This window comes from Cyprinus carpio, chromosome B2 (genome assembly GCF_018340385.1).
Source record: "Cyprinus carpio isolate SPL01 chromosome B2, ASM1834038v1, whole genome shotgun sequence".
NCBI classification, from domain to species: domain Eukaryota; kingdom Metazoa; phylum Chordata; class Actinopteri; order Cypriniformes; family Cyprinidae; genus Cyprinus; species Cyprinus carpio.
The window spans coordinates 8,122,577-8,149,196 of NC_056598.1; the positions used below are offsets into that span (position 1 = coordinate 8,122,577).

General features: G+C 35.4%; 3 protein-coding genes across 3 annotated transcripts; 1 reads left to right on the forward strand and 2 right to left on the reverse strand.

The window, feature by feature from the left end:
• Positions 1–6,949: 6,949 nt before the first annotated feature.
• Positions 6,950–11,245, reverse strand: LOC109070137 (coatomer subunit epsilon-like). Its single transcript, XM_042717944.1, is given in 11 exon segments — positions 6,950–7,192; positions 7,325–7,399; positions 7,588–7,643; positions 7,646–7,655; positions 8,028–8,183; positions 9,030–9,111; positions 9,308–9,361; positions 10,118–10,270; positions 10,450–10,550; positions 10,838–10,900; positions 11,088–11,245. Coding segments are annotated over 11 exon segments (900 nt in total). The 5' UTR covers positions 11,190–11,245; the 3' UTR covers positions 6,950–7,144.
• Positions 11,246–12,991: 1,746 nt separating this feature from the next.
• slc25a24l (solute carrier family 25 member 24, like) lies at positions 12,992–22,050 on the reverse strand. Its single transcript, XM_042717945.1, has 10 exons — positions 20,849–22,050; positions 20,601–20,727; positions 20,349–20,436; positions 19,267–19,378; positions 18,644–18,802; positions 17,620–17,757; positions 17,377–17,484; positions 15,520–15,687; positions 14,631–14,769; positions 12,992–14,182 (listed from the first exon to the last, which is right to left on the reverse strand). The coding sequence occupies exons 1-10, from the start codon at positions 20,969–20,971 to the stop codon at positions 13,998–14,000; spliced, it is 1,347 nt and encodes a 448-aa protein (XP_042573879.1). The 5' UTR covers positions 20,972–22,050; the 3' UTR covers positions 12,992–13,997.
• Positions 22,051–22,219: 169 nt separating this feature from the next.
• LOC109094184 (dnaJ homolog subfamily B member 4-like) lies at positions 22,220–25,600 on the forward strand. Its single transcript, XM_042717946.1, has 3 exons — positions 22,220–22,671; positions 23,129–23,706; positions 25,218–25,600. Exons 1-3 carry the CDS (start codon positions 22,461–22,463, stop codon positions 25,449–25,451), a joined length of 1,023 nt encoding a protein of 340 aa, XP_042573880.1. The 5' UTR covers positions 22,220–22,460; the 3' UTR covers positions 25,452–25,600.
• The last annotated feature ends 1,020 nt before the right edge of the window (positions 25,601–26,620 follow it).

Consider the following 26,620-nt stretch of genomic DNA (forward strand, 5'->3'; position numbering starts at 1 on the left):
TAAACTTAACAGATAAATATGCATTATCAAGCAACTGATAAAATGAAAACTGCATACTTGTCAGGATATTCAGAGTGAAGGCATTATCAAACTCTCTGTAGCCTGAAGTAGTTGTTTACCTGATGGTGATAAACTAGATTAACCGATAAAGAGGGTAAATCTATCGCTTTGAACTTTGCTTTGAAGTGTTTCATGCACTAATTAGGACTGCATCCCTAATCCATTCAACCTTGAATAAATCAGTGTTTTAGAATGAAATTGCCTTGAAGTGATTATTTTTATTTGCCAATCAATTATAAGAAATTTACCTGACAGTATTCCTAACAAATCCAATCAAAATGCAGTTTCATTAGTTAAACAGATCTACAGCGATCATCATATAAATCATTGAAATAATTAAACCAGCTTTTTCAACCAAGTAGTAAATTCAATGTTTAAATTTAAATTTTAAATATGAAATATGGCTTGATTATAAATGCCACATTTAGTTGCCAATCTTTATCTATTTAAAACACAGTGTGTGTGTGTGTGTGTGTGTGTGTGTGTGTGTGTCGTGTGTGTATGTGTGTGTGTGGTAGTATGTTTGTGTGTGTGTGTGTGTGTGATCTTTCCAGTAAGATTAAGACTTTCATACCTTACATTCCATTCATCAAGATTACGAAGAAAGTTTCCAAGCCAATAAAAAGCATTCTACTATAAAAGCTTTTCAAAATAATCTATTTTTCTTCTTTTTTTCTTTAAATGAGTTTTATATAAGTACACACAAGAATACCTTTCATAGAGTTAATTAATATTGGAGAAATACTTCAAGATTTATATTTTTTGTTATTTTTCTTAGGATTGACTTGGATTGTCCATTCATAATTTTTTTTAGAAAAATCATGTTCAAATGTACAGTATGTGTCCCTATATGACACAATAGGCTATTCATGTAAAATGTAAGACAAATTTAACTGGGATAGAATAAGAGTGACAAATATAAATGGATATATTTTATAGTGTGCCTCCTTATAATCTACACTCCAGGAACAGAGTTCCTGTGCTATGCTATCATGCTCTCGCTGCTGAATAGTATTAGAGGAGTTAGTCAGTGCATTGACTGTTAGAAATATTTTGATCATCAGTTTAAAGGACAGTACATGTACATTTTTGTCAGTATGTTTGCAAACAAACCAAAGTACTAGCTTTGGTTAAGTAATTTGCTGAAATGGGAATTGTAGAGAGAGGCAGTGGGATGATGAAAGCAAATTAATGCTGCCCCCAGGTGGCGGGGGAGATGAAGAGGAAACACAACCACTGACACCACCTAATTCCATTTTTATTATTATTTTGTTTTCTAATAATTTTTTATACCTTTTTTTACAATTCATTTAAATAGTCCTGCATTGTACAAATGTGTTAAAAGTACAAATCAATTATTATTAAGTCATATTCAAGTAATCTACAAGTATAAGAATCAATGTAGCATCTCACACCGGTGGGAAATTGCTTTATTATATACTTCAAGAGTTGTAAAGAATCGCATTCAAGAGACCACATTTGCTGGGAACTTTAGCACTGGTAATAATATGAGGAAGGTGGATTTGGCTCTAGTCTCTGAAGGGAACCCATAAACAAGGATGGCCTTTGGTTGGCTCTGAAATTTGCAGCAAAGTTCAGGGGATTTGCAATCCATCAGCCTTCCATGTTAGGCTGTCAATCTGTCACGGTTTCAGTTGATAATATTTAGGATTAATGTAATAACATTACAAATGTCCTAAATGAATAAAACAGTCTTCAGTTTGTTCAAGACCAGGTTAAACCTTATTTTAAGAAACCACTTCCATCTAACCATCATAAAAACTGTCTTTATCTATAAGTACCCTGTTCAATCCTGGATCATTTCCTCTAGAGGTGACCCTGACAGTAAAGACCCTCAAGCTGTCCTCACATCATTAAGCTTCTGGAAATTACCGGACCACCCTCACCATTACATAAGGGTCTTGGAGCACCTTTTGCCCTCCAAGGACATGCTTTCGTCTTTTGGGAACACTACAGCAGCCTCTTCAAGTGAGGCGAGTTGACGGGGGGGCAAGCGATTGAAGAGGCTGTCAGGCTGACCGTTCGTTTCTATCAGGACATGGAGATGGAGACCTTCTTGTCAACACCGACACGCTGGAGATTTGGGTGTGATGTCCTGCTGAAAAGATCTCTAGTGTTGGCCTTCGAACCTGGTTAGTTGGAACTTAAACTCAGCTAACACCATATGGGTATAAAACCAGCAAATTTAATTCATGAAGGAAAATAATGAGAAAGGTGTAGTGTTGACTAATGTTTTAGTTTTGCCAGTGATCTACATGCAATATTTTATGAAATAGGTTTAAATAATTTGTAAAAGTTTGAATGTTCATATTTTATGAATGGTGCCTCCCCTTTTTGTGCATGTATTGTCTGTTGCAGGGTGTCCAGTCCTGCTCCCGGAGAGCCATTATCCTGCAAAATTTATATTCGAATTAAATACACCAAAAAACACAAACTAACTAATCAAGGTCTTCATGAATATTAGAAACTTCCAAGCAAGTGTGTTGGAGCAAAACACTGCAGGACATTGGTCCCCCCAGGGAGCAGGGACTGGACACCTTTGGTCTATTTGTATAATGGTATGAGATTTCCAAATCCAATCTGTTATAAGTGTAATAATATTTAGCGCGAGAGAGAGAAAAAAAAACTTATTTCTGGTTTTTGTTTCAGGTCCCATTCATATATGGAGAAGAGGGTCAATTTTGCATTTTGACAGGTTGACATAGGTTGCCTTAGCATCTTTGCAATATGATTTGCATATGGAGCTATGATTTGAGGTGAAATTTTTTCAGCTTGCAAAATTACTTGCTTAGGAAAATATGTTCTGACTCATGTTGCTGCTTGAAATGCACTACAATCCCTGAACTTCCTGCCAGTGCAGAAATCCCTGCGAAGGCCACCTTAAAGGTTCCAGATGCTGCTGCCTCAGAACCAACTGGGTCAGAGAGGCCCATGTTACATGCACCACAGAGGCTCCTCTTTCAAGGTATCCTTTCATAGCTTCCCTTGTCACACAAGCTCTCTGTCCCAGCTGGAAGGTCCTGTAATATGCAGCCGTTACAATTCCAGAGCTTCTTGTCTTGGTCACTGCAGTACCAGAGCTTCCTGTCAACACCAACCCGCAGTTGTCTTGGCCACCCTGATACCAAAATTTCCCACCAGGTTCCTATCACGACCAACTGGCTCACAGATTACTAACATATCCACTCTAGTGATGCCTCAAAGATTCATGTCACTGCTGTCCCAGAAGTTCCATCCAAGGCCGCCCCAGTGTTTCGTGTCTTTAAAAATACTGTAGTGTTGTTGAATTAGAAAAACATAAGTTCAGCTGGAAATATAAATATGAACTTCTACTGACCTGACTAAAATAAATGTGGGAATTTTAAATAGTAATATTTCATCATTTATAAAGTTATTTTGAATTGTGTGTGAAACATGAATTATTTTACTGTGTTTAACTGTTGTTACATACAAATATTACTTGTCTGTTTAACTACTGAATCAAACTTCTGAAACCTTTGTTAGTGCCAAGCAAAGAAAAACTGCATGAATCAACTGTGATATCGTACCAGACCAACAAAATGATTTCTGTGAAACATCAGGTTGTGTTCAAGGTTCTTAGCAGGTGACAACAAGTAATGCAACCAGATGGCATCTCACCACGATTCCTCAAAACCTGTCCAAAGCATCTGGATCCAGTCTGCACAGAGATTTCTTTGACCCACCCTGAGGTTTCAGTCGGTTCCACTGTAAACTACTGTCAAACTGTGGTCACTTCTGTCCTCTTACTGGACAGCATCATTCATGAACCTTGGACCCTATGCAGCTTTAGATGAACAAAGAAATCAATGACAGAACTTCTCCAACCTTGCAAACAGCCCTTGAGCTGTTCATACATTTACTGGGATGTGTGTACTGATTTATTGTCCACAGCTCCACCTTCAACACTATAAATATGTCAAAACTGGCCTTATAATCCTGGAACTGAGTAAATCTATTTGAAACTGGGCACTTGACTTTTTATCAGGCAGCCTCCTGGGGTGGTCAGTGTGGTTAAACATAATAACAGGAGTATAGTGACCCACTTGGTCGTTTAGTCATCCTTGTCTTATGATGTACAGCATGTGTGTGTTTCTTAAGTTCAGTCGACAGCACGTGTCTTCACTTGTGACTCTTTTTGCTTTAAATATGGGTTACGGTGAGGTACTCACAATGGAAATAAACATTAAAATAACTACTGTTTCAAAAGTACCATAAGATGCCAAACAATATATGCTTACTTAAAAAAAAATGCTTATAATTTTCGGTGTAATCCTATTTTACAAACTTTGTTGCCATGACAATATAACCACTAAAACTTTAAAATAACCAGAAGATTTAATGTATAAGTATTTTTTAAGTATTTTTAGAAAATTATGACACCACATTTTTGCTTTTAAATCCTCCAGAAATGATATCTGTACTGCACAAATACTGACCAAAATAAATGCAGCTTTTTTTTAAATTGTTATACTTCAGTGTTTATGAAATTATTTTGGATTGTGTGACAGGAATTATTTTTACTGTTTTAAACAGGCGTTACATATAAGCATTACGTTTATCATTTAAATTTTTTTAGCTTTTTTAACATCCAGTTTTTTCTTTGTCTTCTTAATTAACTACCAATTTAGAATGCTGAAATTGAGTTTCATTAAATATATGTATTATTATTTTTTTTTGCGGAAATCAACATTATGCCACAAATGCTGATTAACCTCAACTTGTATTAAAACTGTGATATTGCTTTTAAAACATGGGCTGCTTATCTATAGATATATTATTTTATTAACTGAATTTATTTATTTATTTATTTATTTATTTATTATAGTAAACCTGAAACTGCATGGAAGATCTGTTTTTAATTACTGTTACTCTAAAATATGTTAAAATGTGACAATGAAGCTGAAAAAGTAAGTTGCAAGTTAAGTTACATCAGCTTTTCTTTTCTTTCTGTTTCTTTTCTTTTTTTTTTTTGTATTGACTTTGTTAATAAACTCCTTGAAGGGAAAAGATGAAAATGTTAAATGCACAAAATAAAAATAATTCCGTCTACATGAGATTGATTTGCTGTCATTCTTATATGAGATCAAGGTATCTCTGGAAGCAAAACAAAATGAAATGAAAAACAATTTGCTGTCAGCTGATTGAACTTCATCTTTGACTTGGACTTCATTGTTCATATCTGTCACTCTCTTTAATGGATCAAGCTGTGTTCAGGTCTCAGATCTTTGGACCCCAATTTGCATTCATAACCATTAACATATAATAATTACACATAAACAGAGAGAAATAATGTCCTAGGTAGAAAAAGTTGTCATCGACCTGCAAACAAAACATTGTCCTTAGCAAATCCTGAAAGGATATTTTTTCAGAGCACCTGTATTACGCAGAGCTGCTGTCTCAGCTCTATATCAGGCTACTCACTATTCACCTATGACTGCATTTCCATTTCAGCAACCGCATCAAACACATTTACTGATGACACCACCATTGTTTGTATTTTATCAGTGATGAATGAGGCATACAAGAAGTCTTAGATGTCAGCAAAACAATGGAAATAATTTTTGGGCAACTCACACACTATTTTGGGACCAGATTTGACTTATCTGATAATATAACCAATTTTTCTCCAGAATCTTTGATTAAATAAAAAAAAGATGTAATTTCCTTCACTGGGACAAACTGAGTCAGCACTGTGCCCACTTACTGTTATTTCTACAATTAAAGTCACACTGCATTTTGTCATATTTTGCTTTTTCTTTTCTTTTTCTGAACTGCTTTAACACTAAACCCCATTCTCTGAGACAAATGCTCAGACACATAAACCCATCGAATAAATCATTCTTTGGCAAAACAATTTCAGTTAGTTACACACTTTACACTTTTTTTTTTTTTTACTCTTAACATTCTCTCTCACTAAAGTACATTTCACGCCATGAACACAGCTACCATACAGCTGTCATTTACACACAACTTAAAATTGATCACACTTGTTTCAAATGATGTGATCAAAATATACAGCTAGTCAGTTCTGAGCCAAATGTTGATACTAACAATGGATGAAAACAATTTGAGAGGCAGACGAGGAATTGTACAGGCGATGGATAAGGAAATTTCAGCAAAGGTGCCAATATAACCATACATTTTACAGTATGTACTGAAGTAATTTCCATTACTATTCTTCTTCTATGCATACATTCATAAGTGCTCTCTTTCTTTTTGTAGAACTGCAAAGTCAGCACATGAGGGTGGAAAGCTTGCCATGTTCTCCCAACTTCTAATTGCTCTCATTGCTGATGTTCTATCAAAAACACTGCTGTTTGACTGTGAAATTCAGCCAATAGTTGAAGACAATGTAAACTTTGAATGATTGTCAGCCTTTCAACCATTGACTGTTCCCGTTGAGTGCAACTCAGAAAGGGTCAAAGATCTACAATATCAGTATGTGCTAGTAAGTGTAGATTTTCAGTTGATGCTTAACAGTCCAGTTCTGTGCTACAAGCCTACAGTTATTGTAAATTGCAGTATATTATAGTATAAATCGGGAGCAGAAGTCTGTCTTTCTGGATCATTTACTAAATTACTTCATTTTGTATTTATACGGTTTGAAATGGATTTCTTGAAAAAGGCCCCAGGAATGCATTTTTGTACATGAAGCAGGGTTCAATCTTACAAAGAGAGAAGAGGCAGGAACATAATCAGCCAACAGAGAATTGGCATATGGTGACAGTTGTGGAGTGTTGTCAAGGCTTGATTTTTTTTGCCCATTGCCTGGCAAGGAACACGTTGGCTATGATGTGGAGAAAGTTCTCTGGCTGATATGAGCATTCAATAACACAACACTACAGTATGTATGATAAACATGTTTATTTAACCATTATACAGGAATGCTTGTAGAGTTTTTGGACATGTCAAAAAAGACAGAGCAAACAAAAATCTCAAACAGTTTAATATTATTTTGTTTAAAGGCATTAAAAAGGTTTAAAGAGGAGAAATAATATTGCGGCGCATTGTAGGAGACATAAATTAAAACTGCGTAGTTCTTTCAGGCGCTGGGGGCGTACTGCATGGCAAGCCTGTCGAATTCATTCTCCTGTGGGAACATAATTGAGTTTACAATATCTTTATTAAAACTTAATACTTAACTTTCACAGTTACTCAAGTAATGCCTTCTCAGAAAAGAAAAACAGAACAAGGTGTCCTGTATCACACTAAACAATCTTACCTTAACAAGATATTCTTTAATAAATGGATGTGACTTATGTGCATCTTTCAGTTGAGACAAATATCGATTTGTCACCTGCGCAGAAACAAAGAAACTATGAACATCTCTGTTATCCTTTACATAACTAATGCTTCCTCAGGGGTATAAAATGCTTTTGCATACACTCTGAAAGCATGCAGATTATAGTGTTAATATTAAAATCTTATCATCCCACTGCTTCTGTAGCTGACTGTGCTGAGAACATTTATATTTATTAAGGTCACCTCAGGAGGTTTGCCCAAATGCTGTGTCAACACAATGAGGTTGATGAGTGTCTCCGGTGGCTGCTGTCCTATAGAAGATAAAGGACAAAATCGTGAACATTTCACCGCAGTTAAAAGTGGACCAAAGCCAGCTCATTGAATAATCAATATGAAGCACATCTAAATGAGTTCTGCTGTCAATTTCAATAGTAATTCCAGTTTTCAACCACAAATGCTTATTTTGCTTGCAAGGCAACCAATTTGCTGTCTTGTATAGGTCAACAGACAAGCAGAAAAAATTACGCCCTGATTAGATTGTGATTCAGGATAGCATTTCTAATATAGTATGAGTTATGGTTTTTTGCTTAGCTTGAAGGTCTTGGATTCAACCAAGTCTACACTTGTCAAATTAGTTTGTCAAAACTTCTTGACATTTGCTGTGCAGAAATCCAGGCTCTTACTTTATCCAGAGCATCCTGTAGTACTGACTCAGCCTCATCCCACTTATTCTGAGCCATGTGACTTGCAGCCTGACCGTTCAGCAGCAGCAGTGTGGGCGAGTACTTGTCTGACATTTCCTGGAAGATATAGAACGCATCCTGCAATTTCTCTCCCCCCTGTTGGCAGAAGAAGAATGAAAAACAAGAAGAAGAAAAAAAACAATATACAGTTCAGCAAAAACTGAACAAGTAGCTATATGCAGAGATTTTATAGAAAAACAAAATAATTTGACACTTTTCAACTCATGTTTTAAATGCAAACAAATGTAAACTGATGCATTTAGAAGAAAGGCAAGTTATTACATTTTGATGAAAATCTAAAACAACAATTTTTCTTTAGAAAGACATGCAATAATGAATCAGTCACAGTAAAGGCTGTCACACATCAAGCTGACATCAGAGAAATAGAGGCAATGAAAGCCAACTGTGCTGGGCCAAAAAGCTGCATTCGAACACACCGCAAAGACCACAGTCAACAGCCAACTAGCACTCAGGGCCTGTCCAAAATATTAAATTCTGTGAAAACTTTAATTACATTTTTACAATGCTTTGTTGTCAAAGGATATAAAAACATTAACAATGCAGCACTTGCATACTATATAAAATATGAATCATGTTGGTCAGTTGCTCACATCACCAATGGCTATGTCATTGTGTAAATATATGCATATTGGAATGCTGACTTTTGTTTTGTTTTTTTCTCATGCACTGTTTGGGTCAGATGAACAGCCAATAGCAGTGATCTCTCACAACCAAAGGCTCTGATTCCATTTCAATATGCTCAATTGAACAAAAGCCAACCGATGGTGGTCAAACTAGTGTAAACAGTGCAGAACACACCACAAAAACTGGGGTGACAGAGATGGTTAGCGACTGCCTGACACTGGCCAACTTGGTGTTTTCACAGCCTTCAGGCAAGGAACGTCCAAGAAAATCATTTTTCACATTTACTTCAATACTCACAATTGCAAGGTTGACCCAAGCTGTAGCAAGCTGGGTCAGCGTGGCATCTTCATCTTGGTCTTGCATCTTCTTTAATTCCTTTCTGTGAAGACAAGACGACAACAGATCCATGCCAATAATATATTTAAAGACATTAACTAAAAGCAGGTTTTTTATATTTGTAGCAAAAAAATATTTTGACATTCACATTTTTCTTAAAAAAACATGTATATAACATTTATACTGTACATGCATACAAAACTAAATAATAATTAAAATGAATAAATTAAAAGAAATACCTTGCCATATCAACTCTGTCCAACTTTAGAAGTGTCTGGACCGTCATGGCCATGCTATAAGAGAAATACAAAAAGACAGTGAGCAACTTATAGATTCGTAATTGTGTGTTAGATTAAAGCCCAATTTATACTTCTGCATCGAACCTACGACGTAGTTGTGTGTAGCACGCGTAGCCTACGCCTTAGGCTGACGTGCACCTCTCCAAAAATCTAACAGCGTGTCAATTCTACGCGGACAGCAAGCGCTGTGATTGGTCTGCTACAATCCCTCCCTCCATATGTGCTTGAGATTTCTGTGTGTTTATGTGCACTTTAATATATTTTAATGTTACACCTTCTTATATAAAATAAAACAGAGCAAAGAACAAGTATCTTTTCATTTATTACAGTACATAGCATTATACATCAAACAATGTTGATCTGCCGTGGTACAAGTCCTTGTGGAGATGGAAAGTATGCCATATCTTCTCCTGTTCCGTTGTTGTCTCCTTTTGTAGTTTTAAATAATGATTTAATGATTTGATTATTTATTTGCCGCCGTCACAGCTATAATGCTTCTCCTACTAGCCGCTGCTTCTTCGGCTTTTGTCTAGAGTTCATGAATGCATATTTTGTCGTGGTACTGCAGGTTACACCAGGAACATGTCGGTGGACACTGCAGACTAGTGGTTTGCACGTGTACTGCACAACGATGTGGACAACAACGCAGAAGTATAAATGAGAACTGAAGCAAGTGAACAAGTGGACTTTCTTGGTGTGAATACACCCTAAATCAACTATTTTTTGAAACTGCCAACTCTGGAAACTCACCACTCCAGACTGTCTCCCTGGTGCAGGGTACGTAATGCAGCATCTGTGTTCATCTCATGCAGGTAGATTGATGCCGCCATCAGCAGGAAGGTGGTGTTGGAAACATCAACACTCTTGGCCATCTTTTTGTCCAGTTCTGCCACTATTGCATCCCTAAAAAAAGTATTTGGCCATAAGATAAATGAATCCGTTCATGCGTAATCCAAGGCTTCTGCAGGTTTTACGAAGAGATGTTTTTAAATCACAGAAAAATGGCTAAACTGTATGTTTCTAGATTTTAAATTATATATACCTATTGTCTGATGTAATAAAGACAAAAAGACTGTACAAACCTCTTGCCTTCATTGGACATGTACTCTGCAAACATCCTGACAGCCTGCAGCTCCTCAGAGGAGCTGGGCTTTACGTCATCCAGCACCACACCATACTTCCTCTGAGGATGCAGAAATCATCACTGTTAGCCACCTAATTATTGATTATATAATTTCCAGTACTAACCAAACTTCTCAAACTCCTTTTTATATAAACACTCTTTACGGTGTTTGCTGTTCTAAAGATGAAACAGCGGTGTTATTTTTACAGACAGGCGGAAAAAAGACCTTGCACCTGACAGTTATATAAAACTATAATATGCAAATCAATCTACATTTGTACAAGTGTTTATTCCAAAGAACATCAAAACAACGCAGCAGCAGCATCACAACAGACTGATGAACTTACCTGAGCAATGTATGCTCTGTACAGAAAAAGGTTCTTCTCAACATCCTTTTCTGGATTTGACGTCTGAAAGAAATATGAACAGTTACATGTGGTTGTTTGTCATTTTGTTAATTACCATTTTTTAAACAGGTAAGTGATACATAGAAGCTATAATGAATTAGCCACTAGCTAACAAACATACTAAAGAACATAAAACTCTTGATGAAATGTTTTCGTCTCATGAACAATATTGTTTTTACAGGACACACACCTTTACTTTCTGGGCTTCGTTAATGCAGTGTTGATAGCTGCCAATATAAAACGCGTTCTTCACATCGAAGAGCTCGTCCACTTCATTCTGCTGCGACGCCATGTTGGTGAAACGTCAACTTTGGCGACGTCACTTTGGCCACGTAACCAGAACGGCTTGCTTCGATCAATTAAATCCGGTTTGTGGATGCTGTCCTCTTGTGGCACAGCAAGGAATAGACTCACTGCTGCTTGTCAAGCAGGTTTGATAAGGTCAATTAACCATACAGTAAATTATGAGGGTCCGAACAGCCCATCAGGAGAAAAAGATCGATTGATCAATCAAGTTTTAGTTATGTGTCTAAAAAAACTGCTCATTGCATGGTGCTGGTAACAATGAAAACATGTTTAGCTAAATATGATTGGAAATTTGGGCACCGTTGCCTATAAAAGGCCTCTCAAACAAAAAGGTTTGTACTATTCCTGTTTATTGTAGGAACCATATTATATTTATTTGATATGAAATTATAGGCTATTTGTTATTTATATATATATTAATATATATTATATATATATATATATATAATATATATATATAATATATATATCTTATAAGATATCTTATTATATTTCTGTATAATAAAATGAAGAAAAGAAAGAAATAAGTCTTTGTGAAATGAAAGAAAGAAAAAAGAAAGAAAGAAGAAAGAAAGAAAGAAAAGAAAGAAAGAAAGAAAGAAAGAAAGAAAGAAAGAAAGAAAGAAAGAAAGAAAGAAAGAAAGAAAGAAAGAAAGTGAATCCTTGCAGGGTATGGAAAAAAACACACACGATAGAAACCCTCACAAATTTTTAAGGGTTTTAATGGTTATAATGTATTGGGTTTATTATGGATTTTTGAAAATAACCTTTCATGTAGTGTGTAAGTGAATGAAAACATCCTGCAAAGTTTTAAATCTGAAAGTGCACCGTGTATAAAGTTATTGTCCCTCAAAAGAAATAGTCGACTCAAGAATCATTGAAGGGTTTTGGGTTTCTGTATCTAATGACTCGATAATGTCAGCTCTGCTATCGTCTTTCAATCCCTCACAGTTACACATAGCCTACAGCACAATAACATAATGTCGGGGAATGTCTTTAAATTATAATCAAGAAAAAATCATACTCATATTGATATTGGAAGTTTTGTTTCGAGGTCAGAACATTTACAGAAATTATCCTGTAAATTAATACAGTTGTGGTGTTTGAAACCAGCATAGAAAAACAGCATTTGTATAATTTGACTCTTGTTTTAAAACCTTAGTTACTGAGCTACAGTATATAGCCCTTATACTTCCTCATGCTAGAAATAGGCTTACCTATGTCCTTTTGTGTGTGTGTGTGTGTGTGTGTGTGTGTGTGTGTGTGTGTGTGTGTGTGTGTGTGTGTGTGTGTGTGTGTGTGTGTGTGTGTGTGTGTGTGTGTGTGTGTGTGTGTGTGGATTATTGTGATGTTTTTATCAACTGTTTGGACTCTCATTCTGATGGCACCCATTCACTACAGATGATCCATTGGTAAGTAAAGTGATGTAATGTTAAATTCATTCAAATCTGTTCCAATGAAGAATGATTTTTCATTATTGGCAGAACTATTCCTTCAATATTTACAAAATGTTTAGATGTACAGTATGTGATCATATCACAAGTTTAAAGTCTTTCTCTCTTTTTTGGGAGGGCTCATTGAAACTTTTCTCACTAGCTCACTGCATCTCTCTACCCATCTTACTTTTCATACCTGTAGTTTAGTTCTTTGCGAACAAACTGGAAAATGTACTGCCAATAGTAGATTTGTTTCATTCAGTACATATATTGATAGGGTAGACTGAGTACCATTATAGCACAAGTTTTATACAGAGTAAAAATAATATTCACATACATCCAGGAAGGGTGTTAATGGAATTTATTAGCATATGGAGCTTAGCATAAAAGGAAATATAAAGGAATAAAGCAAAATAAAAAAAGGAAATGCCAGATTTATAAAGTCTGAGTTGGCCTTACAACTTAACACCAGTGTCATATAGTGATTAAGTTCATAGAAGCAAGCAAATAAAGATTTCTGATGTCAGGATGGTTGATGTCACAAGTCCTGTCCATGGACTCTCACACTACACAAACTGTTGTATGTCATCCCGGACTACATATCCCATCATCCATTGCACTGATTGCACACAGCTGTAGCCAAAAATCACACTAACTATAGTACACCCATTCAGATCCTTATCAAACTGCCAAGTATTGTTTAAGTACTTATGCTGTTTAGCATGGCTATTTTACGGAGCCAGTTCCCTGTCCTTGTTTAAGTTTCTAGTTCTAGTTTCCTTAGTCTAGTCAAAGTCTTGCCTTGCCTGTTTTCTGATCTTCTGCCTGTGTATCTTGGATTAACCCTGAACTATTATCGCCTGAACTATTGCTCATTGTATTGGATCACCCTTCTTGTCAAGCCCTTTGGATTATGTTCACCGTTGATCAACCTACGCCTGTTCATCAGATTACTCTTGTGTCTTGCCCTCTATATACCTGTTGCCATTGTCTGACCCTCGCCTGTTTCTGACCATTCTAATGAATAAAGCTTTGCAAATGGATCCACACGTTTCATGTCTTCTTCGCCCCGTAACAGTTGGAAACATGGTTAACATTTCATGGCAAATACCATATTGTAATCTGTGAAATACATATTAACCCAATACAGTGCTGCAAATATGAATGCACATTACAGATACTGTGCTCATGTACTTGTTAAAAGGCTCAGATATCAAAAACTGATAATATGATACTGATACCATAGTCATAAGTTGTTACCATAACAGGTAACCCAATGTAATCTTACGTAATTCAAAGGAATAAAACAAAAAATATACACATGGTTCATGACATCATTCCTGAACCATTGTTCAACATTATAACAATGAAGAAAGCAATGTCTCAAATTTTGAGGTCAGGGTGTAATTCAGTAAAGCACAAGGAACCGCTCTTAGAAAGCTAGCACCCATTCCATTATAAAAACCTCTGACTCCATATTTCTCATAGATTCCAAAGAGTCCTTGAAGAGCATCTGTAGGCTTCTGTGAGCTTGAACAGAAAGCTGAAATTGTGAGGAAAAAAAACAACATAGTGGTCAATTAATTTTTAAGTAAACGCTGAAGAAATTCAGAAGACGAATACTGTACAACATATTTGCACAGTCTGGGACTGACGATTACATTTAAACTAGCAGTAGAATATTTACTATTCTTGAGCTTACTGCACCAGTTTGAAAGAACAACTGAAGGTCAAGCTCTTTGCCCTCAAACCTTTGAATAATGCTTGCCACCACAGAGAGAGTGTATAAAAAGTAGCAACTTCTACAACACCGGGAAGCCTTAACATTACTGAAAATGCTAACAAATTAACAAACTGTATGCGAACAGAACTGTATTAGTGCTTTAAAACAAGATTGACAGCTATATTCTATGATGAGGAAGATAAAAATGATTCTACAGCACAGAAGACATTTATCCAAGTAATTATCATCAGTTCAGGTTAACGTTCACCTTGCGCTTGCTGGTGAGTTCTGATGACAGCAAGAGGGTAACTGGTGGCCTGTCCTGATGCAAATGCTGCAAAACTGAAGAGGAAGAGCTTGGAGTCACTGAAGTGCTCTGGATCCTGTTTAACCCAGCTCATTATTGACTGCCAGAGGAGAAAGGTTTCATGTTAATGACTGATTCATGAGTGAAATAAAATCAAATATTTTAAGTTAAAAATTGAAATTAGTCACTATAATTGAACATTTTCTTTATTACTTGCACATCAATGCAGTGGTGGCAATAATCATTATATTATTACAGTGCCGTATTAAAGGCTTTTATATTTAGTACAATTACACTATTTTTGTGCAATGGTCTGATTTGACAAAAATGCTTACTTTTTTTCACAATGGTAACAACATAATAGACTGTATAATTTTGATGATTTTAGTAATAATCAAACATGTAAAAAGGTTTTAATCTGCATTTCTTACGGAGTTATTTCTATTTGATCTAACCACTACATTTGGATTTACTGGTTTAACTTAATATATTTAAATTGAGATGAATGATGTCAAATATTATTGAATAAAATCTATGAATGTAGATGTTTTTGCATGGAGCACATTTTAGGATAATATTTTCTTCATTGATACAAATAATTTCCTATAATAAAAAATAAAACAACATTAATAAACATGAAATTACTGGTAATTAATTGTACAAAATGTCACATAATAAAACACAGACTAAGATTTTTAGTTTTAAATTTACAGCTATGTAACTTTGGATGTTAAGAAAGTAAAACTTGCAGTCTGCCTATTCAGCAATAACACTGCCTGAAAGTAAAAGCAGTTTGTCTCTTCTTGATTGAATGCTCAGATACGGTACCTCCTCCAGTGCCCTGAATTACCTGATGCACTGCACATTCCACTCCAGCATAAGGGATCATGCAGAGTATGCTGGGTTTGAACCCTCTGTAGAAAGCTGACATAGACTCATTCTGGTAAATCAACCTGGCACATCCCAAAACTCCAATGTAGGTACCAGCAGGCTGGAGATTGAGTCTAACTTTCAACACCTGCCATTAGAAGAATTCAAAAATGAGTCAGCAAATTAGTGTTGATCTAATTAGTCATAACTGTGAATGTTAACTACAAGTCAGTTTGAATGCATTCCATGCAGTGTTGGGGGTAATGCATTACAAGTAACGCGAGTTACGTAATCAGATTACTTTTTTCAAGTAACTAGTAAAGTAACGCATTACTTTTTAATTTACAAGAAAATATCTGAGTTACTTTTTTCAAAAAAGTAACGCCAGTTACTTTGTATTCCAATTTTTTGACTGACAACCCTCCTGTTCCCATATTGGGAGAAATCGGAAGTATGGAGGCGTTGTGTGCACTGTGTGAACATGATGTTACTGTAGCTTTAGACTAGATGTGAATGTGCATTAATTCATCCCACTCACAAAAAAACAAAAAACAAAAACAGATTTAGTATTCATCAAAATTAATCAAAACAGTGAAATGCAAACTCAGAATATGACGCAAACCTGCAAAAACTAAATATATTAAATAACACAAATGTATCTATTCCCATTTTATTAACAGTGTCTTTGCTGCTGACCTTTAATGATCCAGTTCAACCCATACTAAATAATAAAAAAATGACTTTAGATAAACTAACAATTGTGCTTCATTGTTTTTTTTTTTATTGCTGAAGAGTGTTGAACCTTCTTCTCCTGTGTTCTACTGTACAGACGTGAATTTACTTTTCCTTCAGCCTGAGGTTTATTCATTACACTTTTTGGTGTGAAAGGGCTTTTACATTTGCTATAAATAGAACTTCTTATATTAAAAACAATCAAGCCCTGCTCATATTTAAAAAGTAACGTGAAAGTAACGCAAAAGTAATGTAACACATTACTTTCCATAAAAAGTAACTAAGTAACGTATTTAGTTACTTTTTTAGGGAGTAACGCAATATTGTAAGGCATTACTTTTAAAAGTAACTTTCCCCAACACTGATTCCATGTCCTGTTGATGAAAATGATTATAATATCAAAAGTAATTGTATGTATGAATTGAGTTTATTTCTTGTAATTCACAATTATAACTATATAAATATAATAGTTGTATTAATATTTTGAATATGTTTTTATTTTATTTATTGATTTTTCATTTTAATTTCAGTTAAAGTTTTAGTTGTGCTTTGTCTTTCTTGTCTATATTTATTATCTTTTACATCAGTTATTGTTATTTTAGTACAAAAATATTTTTTTATGCTTTTTATGTTCATTTTTTGTCACAATTTCAGACAATTAAATGTAGCAGTTTATTTTGACGTGCATTTAGCTGTTAAATGAGGCAACAGGCTTGTGTAACAAATCTACATTAGACATCATTCTCTGCAGGAAACAAGCATGAAAACAATACAACACAAAGATAAAGAATCAGTTATACACCTAATTTGCATCCATATTCGCTTTTTATGTTGTTGTATCCTGCCTTTGTTGTAAAGTAAATTAGAAAGTAATATTATACGGATATTTCTTAATGTGTCAATTATAACGAAAAAAAAAAGAAGAAATACTTCAAGGAATATTGCCTGAGTGTTACTGGTTATTGCATGAGAAATTCTTTGTAAAAGTTCACCTTCTAGATATAAATGATGACAGACATGACAACTACACACTTTCTTTCACAAACATTTCACAAACAACACCTCTAACAGTAAGGAACTCCAACCTGATGTGTCACTGTGATACCTCTAAGGGGTAGAACGCAGCATGTGCCACGGCCCCTGACACACAGCCCAGTCCAAACCTTTGATGGACCGACAGACTGTCCCTCTCGCCAAGTGTATACATCCTCATCTGTAAGGACAGTGAGATAAAGAATTAATGTTTGAACATTTATGTTCATGTGAGTGAATGTGTGTGTGTGTGTGTGTGTGTGTGTGTGTGTGTGTGTGTGTGTGTGTGTGTGTGTGTGTGTGTATGTGGGCACACCTGGGCATAGATGAAGCACTGAAGCGTTGATTGTGGTGTTCCTTTAAGAACATTTACAGCATTTCCTTGCCACAAGGATCTAAAACCTCCAGTCTGCAGCTCTCGGAATCCCAGAAACACAGCTTTGGATCCAAAAACCTGTTTAGCATTTTGCACTGTTTAGGCTATTATTGTCAGATCAGACACTCACAGTTTTACATATAAAATTTATTGTGATTACTCGCAATTTAATTGAAATACAAATTTTTTCTAAGCTAAAGAATTGCCCTGACCGTGCTTTTCTTGAGACTTTTGATTTGAAAGATCTAACAAAATTCAAAATGAGTGTTTCTTTATGACATTGTATGATATTGTTGAATCTGGCTTGATGCAATGTTCAGATTGTTCTGGAAATGTATGAAAAAAAAATAAATGCATTTTAATTAGAAAATGCCCAAATCGCACATGTAAACATTTGAGAAAACTTGTTATACAAACAAACAAAAAATGCTTGCAATTCTTAATAAAATCTATCAGCTGGGGAAGTTTGACAATATCTATTAGTTAAATTTTTCGCTCTGTTCACCCAGGTTGTCTGGCCTATATGTAAACGTAAATTGTAAATGTATATTTACATTTACATTTATTCATTTAGCAGAAGCTTTTATCCAAAGCTACTTACAATTGAGGATTACAAATGAGATTCATCAGAGGCAAATAAATGCAGGAAGTGCTTGCAATACAACTAAAGATACACCTACAAGAAATAATGATGATGAGTTTTTCTCTTTTCTGGAAAAATAAAACAAAAACATTACAGTGTCATCATAATTTCTTGTTCATGTCTAGTAGGTTTATCTTTAGTTGCACTAACACTACTTATTTATTATTATTACTTTATCATACTTTATTTCCTTTGATTTTACAATCAAAATGGCTTTTCGCTTCTGAAATATTTAACCCTGGGTCATCCTGCTGACATTCATATGCTGACATTCACAGCTGACGTTAATCCCTTTTTTTAGTTGTGACTAACAAAAACCACCTGAAGTCGTGTCTTTAACAGGTCTATTGGTGCTGTCACAGTTCTAGACACAGCATCTGCCAGTCCTGAGGCCAATATAAAGTTCCCCCAGATAGACAGGTCAGTCTCCTGCTGGGTTAACTCAACTGGCATAGAGCGACTCTCTCCTACATCAAACACCTAAAAAGACAAAATCCTTTTATAAAACTGGTTATGAGCATTGCAGATTAAATGTATACATGCAAAATAGTAATAGTTAAGCTAAAAATGACAATTTCATCTTTTACTCGTGTCACACTTGTGTACGTTTCTGCAGAACACAATGATTTTTAGATTGAAATCTCCACACAAAGTCTGCATTCAAACAAAGTCTGCATACAAGTTTGAAGCTCCAAAAAGCACATGTATAAACATAATTCATATGGCTCCAGTGGTTTAATTAGTGTATGGCGATGCGATTTAATCACTTTTGGGAGGTAACACACATAAATGTCACTCCTGAAGCTGAAATATATTGTTTATGTTCTGCAGAACAAATAAAGTCTTACACATCAGAGATGGCACTGGGGGTGAGTAAATATTGAGAGAATTTGTGAGGTATGCCTTTAAATTTATTTTTTAAGCATTTAAAAGCTGGTTTTTACCAGGTTATGTTTCCAGGAAGATACCAACTCGCCAATGTTTTCTGCTGGGTTAATGATGACGTGCTGGAGGAATTCCTCCCAGTCTACCGTCATAGAGTTGTCGTCATCCATCCTAATGACAATCAGAATTTAACATTAATAATCTAGCTGATTAATAACATAATCAATACAAATACGCATATGCATGTCATGGATTTAACTTAACCCAATTCATCTCAAAATTTTCCTAGACATGAAAATATCCAAATGATGTGTCATTAGTAACCCTTTGAAATAATCAAGAATTTTTTTTTTTTTTTTGTAAAAGTGTGTGAATAATTGTGGTGGGATAATATTTCTGCACTCAATAAAATTGTTATATATTTTAGCTCAGCTATTTTAAACTGTTTGATCACATATGGTTACTATTATGTGTAACAAAGCCCTTAAACAGCACTGATAAGAATACGGAGATAAAAAATAAAAATAAAAAATAAAATAATAATTTAGTGCAATATTTTGTCATTGCAACATTTTAGTGCAGTTTTCGCTAACAACTGCAATTGGATTTAAACTGTATACCTAAGTTCACTGTTATCAAGATGTTCACTCATTCTATGACCACACTCAACAAAACTGACTATATATGAATTTATATATTAACATTAGACACCTCAAAGATAATGTGTACCAAAAATCTTTGTCATATCTTTATGTTAACATAGCCTTTAATTTTGGAGCTTTGATGCAGCCATCATCTTCTCATGGTGCAAACAGGAAATAAACTGCTTTGGTCATTTGACAATTTGTACTAACCATATGAAACTGCACATATTTAAATGAGACCCTTTATTTTTTCCATATTTGCAGGAAGTGCACTAAAACATCAGTCAATACGGTTTTTAGAGCATTATTAATGAAAACCTTTTTCAAGGTCACTATCGTGACCGGTGGGATTAAATGAGTTTTAAACTGTGTCAGATAACAAAGTCTCTTTGAGATTTACATCAAATCCACCTCATCTTACACACATGGAGTGATCTTGATGTTTGTGACTTGGTAAAATATTACAAATGTGAAGGCAACACCATCAGGCGTCTTACATTTGAATGATCCGCTTTGCGTTGGGTTTTGAGATAACCAAACCTAATTCCTTAAACAGAGACATTATATCCTCCAGGTCAATGGACCCTATATAAAAGGAGAGATTATACAAATAAAGTTTTTCCACTTTCTTGTTACTTTGTTTTGTGCATCAAGAGCACATTTTACACTTCTAAACAAAGACCAGATATAAAACATAAAGCTGTTTCAAACAGAAAATATGGATAGGCTATATGTCACAGACAGCTTACCACGTTTATTTCTGTCAAGGGCATGGAAATCTATTTTCCATTTCTTCTCTTTGTCCATCATGTAAATAAGAAATTCCTGATAGCTTAGACGTCCATCCTCATTTTGGTCATAACTGGACATGATAGCCTAAACGAAAGAATTGTATTTACTGACAATAATGCAATCCAGATACATATGAATGGATGCATAATTCTGGCTACACCTCTACAAATGTATCAGTATGTAATTCCACACAAAGAAGTCTTACTTGAACCTTTTCACAAACTGGCTCCACACCTATCCTTCGCATTTCACTCTGCAGCTCCTCTGTAGATATAAACCCGTCTTTATTCTTGTCGAGTTTATCAAATAAGCCGCGGAAGTGATCCATGGTTAATATTGTTATCCAGTGTAAAAGAAAAACGGTCGTACTTAAATGATACGGAAATAGTGTTAAGTAAGTCTATTAGTTTTATTTGTGGTGAATTACTGTATTTTCACCTTATTTACTCTGATAATGCTGAGTCACATCTCTCGCCAGAGAATGGAGTGATGCGGTGGTCTTGAATAGCAGCATCTCACAGGGAGAATTCATGCTATACCGACGCTAACCAGCAGATGGACCTGTGGCGTTATTATATGGACAAGCAGCGCCGTCAAAAATTGTAAAGTCGAGTCAGTATTGTTTACAGACCAAACATGGTTATTTCTGGTTATTTCCTTTATGTTGCATTAGACTAGTTATCTAATATTTTTTCAAAGATTGCTTCAAGTATGCAAAGCAGGTCTGAGTGAGGACAAGGTTGGGATGGGGAGGAAACTGGATCTTTTTCTGGCAGGATGCCGCCTGCCAGTGAAAGATCGAACTACTATTCTTAGAGTGGTGCCTTTTATTATCTCATATTTTCCATCTATTTTCAGAAAATGACGTCTAATAGCCTGCATCCATAGCAACTTTGATTACTAGCTGCAACACAATTGTAGCATTACAGTTTTAAAATAGGTAAAGATATGATAGCATATGGGGTCTGACTTTTAGGCCTATTGTTTTATTATTATTATTATTTAGTTTTATTACTATTGTTTTAATCTAAAGGTTTCTAAATCGAAATCAGGCTTTCTTTAATCGACAACAGTCAGGTAACAGACATAGATAGACAGATAGATAGATCGATTATATTTGATTTATGTTGTTTAATGTTTATTTTGTTGTTGTTGTTGTTGTTTTTTTACGTATGTTTCCCTGGTGGTATTTTAATACTGCTCTGTCTATTATTAGCCAGCGTTCATGGAAAGTCCATCTTTGATGAACTTCATCAAAAGATTAAGTCATCAGATGTTTTTCCATTTTACCACGTGTATTATTATAATGTTGTGAATATATTTTAAGGCACAAATCAGATTTAAGTGGTTCAAGGTTGGTATATAACATTGTATCATCTACTGAAATATATATTATTAACTGTAAATACAGAGCCACTGAAATGCCATCCCATAATCCTATAGATAGATAGATAGATAGATAGATAGATAGATAGATAGATAGATAGATAGATAGATAGATAGATAAATCGTGCTCGAGTGAATTTAGATTTGTCTGAAATGGGAAATGACGTGCCTCGGCTATTACGTTCTAGAAAGCACACTCTGATTCCAGAGCTGCACTGGTACAGGGGAGGGAGCAATGGCTATTTAAAGAGGGTAAAATAACACAAGATCTTTAGCGCTGAGTAACCGCTTCCAAACAGACACAACGGGATCGACTGATCATCTGTATCACGGTTTAAAGAGGCAGGTTTTGACACCGTAGCCACGACGGTGCATTTATTCGCTGTCTTTTTCAAGACACTGACGAATCCTCGGGAAGCGTGTAGGAGAAAATGGGCAAAGATTATTACAAAATATTGGGAATCGCAAAAGGAGCATCAGAAGACGACATCAAAAAGGCGTACAGAAAACAGGCTCTGAAATGGCATCCTGACAAAAACAAGACAGCCAATGCGGAGGAGAAATTCAAGGAGGTCGCGGAGGCTTATGATGTCCTTAGTGATCCAAAGAAAAGAGAAATATATGACCAGTACGGCGAAGAAGGTAGGCTTGCTTCATCTCTGTAATATCCGTAAAAACAGCGAAAATATGAATGCTTAATCCTTCTTTCTGCTAATCTCTTAAATCCTATCGGATGTAAAAGTAATGAAAGCGAATTCTCAGGACATTTACCGAACAGTAGCCTACACAAAGTTGACCATAGGGGAACGGTTTATTGTCCTTTTCAGTGCTCAACCAACACATTCTTTAAAATCGGAAAATACTCTATATGTTCTGTATTTATGAGTCGAAATTGCATAGGCTATGTCACCGCTGTTGTAATTATAGGCTCTGGTTTGACGTGCGCATGATTTATGTGTGTTTGTTTATTAAGCATTCTGCAGTGGGATGCAGAAGTAATTAAAGCCTTTAACATCATGGGCCCTGTGGCCTAAATCTTCCTCAGATTTTTTCCAGAGAATAAAAAACACGTGTGTTCTGTAAAATCTGTGAATTTTAGGCCTGAAAGGAGGTGGAGGGGCGACCGACGGGCCAGGAGGCAACTTCACCTACACATTCCATGGAGATCCTCACGCGACGTTTGCCACGTTTTTCGGGGGAGCCAATCCTTTCGAGATATTTTTTGGCAGGAAAGTTAATGGACGAGATGACGATGACATGGAGGTGGACGGAAATGACCCCTTTGGCTCTTTCACGAGTTTTAACATAAATGGATTTCCACGCGAGCGGCACGTCGGTCAGGGAGGCCCGCCGCGCAGAAAACAGGACCCCGCGATCCACCACGAGCTCCGGGTGTCTCTAGAGGAGGTCTTTCACGGATGCACCAAGCGCATGAAAATCTCACGCAAGCGCTTGAATCCAGACGGTCGGACTTTGAGAACCGAGGACAAAATCCTCACAATTGAGATCAAGCGTGGATGGAAAGAGGGAACCAAAATCACTTTTCCACGCGAGGGGGACGAATCGCCTAATACTATTCCTGCCGATATCGTGTTTGTCATTAAAGACAAGCCCCACGCCCACTTTCGCCGAGAGGGGTCTGATATCGTGTACCCGGTCCGGGTCAGTTTGCGCCAGGTGAGAGAAGCAACTTACAAATTAATTTGTTCATCAATCCGTCTATCTATCTATCTATCTATCTATCTATCTATCTATCTATCTATCTATCTATCTATCTATCTATCTATCTATCTATCTATCTGTGACTGTCTGTCTGTATGTTCATTCATTCATCTAACTGTAAATGTCTATCTATCCATCTTTCCATCCATCCGACTCTAAAAGACAATATATATAGAGAGCTCTGAATCTATCTGTTCATCCATTCATGCATCTGACTGAAAAATGTTGTCTTGTTGAACATAATATAGATTTTCTCCTTAATTAGATGATTTTTTTTTACTTCCAAAATCATTTTTTACAGTATTTTACAATAAAAGTACATGAAATATAATTTTCAATTATATATGGTAAATTAAATCACAGCAGAGCTCTGAATCTATCTGTTCATCCATTCATGCATCTGACTGAAAAATGTTGTCTTGTTGAACATAATATAGATTTTCACCTTGTAAATTATATGGTAATTCATTATTTTTACTTTCAATAGTATATTTTTAAACAGTATTTTACAGTAAAATAAGACCTACATGTATTAAATGTGTACCAGTTATTAATCCTATTAAATGCAAGCAAATTTTCCACAATTTATCTTAGGTAAAATTACAGTATGTAAGAAGTACAGTTTAGCTGTAGCATTTTGTGTCAATTTAAAAATACAAACACTTTTACAGTCTATAGACCTATCTTATCTGTGCAGGATTGTATTTGTATAAGGCAAGGTTTTGTAAATTTGCCTAGCTAGAAATGTCAAAGTCTTTGTGTGAAATCTTGTCTCTTACATAATGCAGTTTGGGCAGGAAGGAATATGAGCTCAGTCAGCTGATGTGAGATGCCAGAAAAGGAGTTCGCCCACTTAAACTGGACATATATGGCAGAATCATTGATAGACAGTGTGTCTGTAAATGTCATGACACAGAGTGGCCGTCAAACCAGTAAAACATGCTATCAGGCTGTTGGATGGGATATAGGCAACAAAAGGGAAAAAGTTGGATGCATTTTTGCACATAATATCTGCAGTATTGCCTAATTTGAATTATAGGTATTTGCCCAGGTTACTGTCATAATGTGAAAGTTTCATTCTGTTCCCAGCTTCCTATCCTGATGCTTGTCATTTTAAGAACAGCACATAAAGAACATACTGTGAAACAAGATCTATGAATAAGATGACAAATTAAATTAAATGAATGCGTATCTAAAAGCAGGTTCAGTTCAGTTACAGAGTTACTATCTCCGAGTTGAAAGTGTCTCGCACCAGGCATCCATTAAAATAGTCAATCATTTTTTTTTATAAATGTAGTATTTATATAGTAGTTATGCAGTTATAAATACTAACGATACTGCTTTTATGTGTTCTTCATCTTATAGCATATTTAAAGTTAAGATAATATTATTTAGAATATTATTGTAAAGTTCTACCAATATTTCTTATCCTACTAACGATTGTTTTTTTTTTTCTTTGCTCAAAGTCATTGTGTGGCTGCTCTGTCACCGTGTCGACAATAGATGGTAAAACGTGCAATATAAAGATAACTGATGTTGTCAAACCTGGCATGAGGAAGATCATTGCTGGACAAGGACTGCCCTTGCCAAAGAACCCAGAACAAAGAGGGGACCTTATTGTGGAGTTTGATGTGAACTTTCCTGACAGTCTGCCATCTAATGCCAAGGATGTCCTGAAACGACACTTACCGGTCTCATAAAGTGAGCTAGGTTGGACTTTAGTGACATTTCTACATGAACAATTCAGTCCCCTTCATAGGTGGACTAATATGACAAATCAAATTTTGAGAATGTGCAATTTCTATTTTTTATCTAAATCTGTGTTAAATATATATATATATATATATATATATATATATATATATATATATATATATATATATATATATATATATATATATATATATATATATGTGTGTGTGTGTTTTGTTATGTATCTGATATGAATAATGTTGCATGCTTGTGAATGTCAGTGACAGTGCCAACTCAAAGTGACAATCTGTGTCCAGTTAGTTACAAAGTTAGTTATTTGTATGCTTCTTTTGAATTGTGCGGTATTGAAATAAGTATTTTGCAGACTAAATTATACAGATTTATTTGTTTGCCTTTTACAAGTAGATCCCATCTGTACTGACAGATCATGTACTGTTATTCTTTCTAAATGCACAATATGATATCATTTTAGTAAATGATGGCTTGGAGTGAACTGTGATGGTGCCATGGATACCTGCCTTCATTTGTGATAGCATTTAGCTGGACTCTACTAATGCCTTTTCAGATCTGATTCGTCAGATCCTTTTAAATGTGAGGAACGGACTCACATAATGTAACTGTCTTTGACAGAGACCAAAAATTTGGTTACTTGTGCTGTTGGTTCTTAGCATACAATGTTTATTCATGGAAAGTTAGGAGAGCGTTTGCATTATTAGAATTACTTTATCTTACATTGACTACTCCTAGTGCATTGTGTTGAAAGTTTATGGTTAAATCTTTATGATACAACTGAATAAAATTGTAGGAGGTACAGAACCCTCAACTACTGTACACGTGATTCATTGAAATATCCGCCAGAGGACGCCACATGTTAAAAATCAGTCTATATGAGGGAAATAAGATCCAGAATAGTCAGCACCCTTTGCTACTCAGAATAAGTCATCGTATCTGTGATAGATATGATTTCTGAAAGCAGAAACGAGATTTTAAAACTCAGTGAAAACAATTATGGCAAACAAGACTAAATGATTAAAAGTGAATGGTACGAAGATGTAAAAATTATTTACACACTACTGGGCGAAATAGATTAGGCCTATTAGAAATTCAAAATGATTATTGGTTATCTAGCTATAGTTTCTACACTACTGTAACTGTT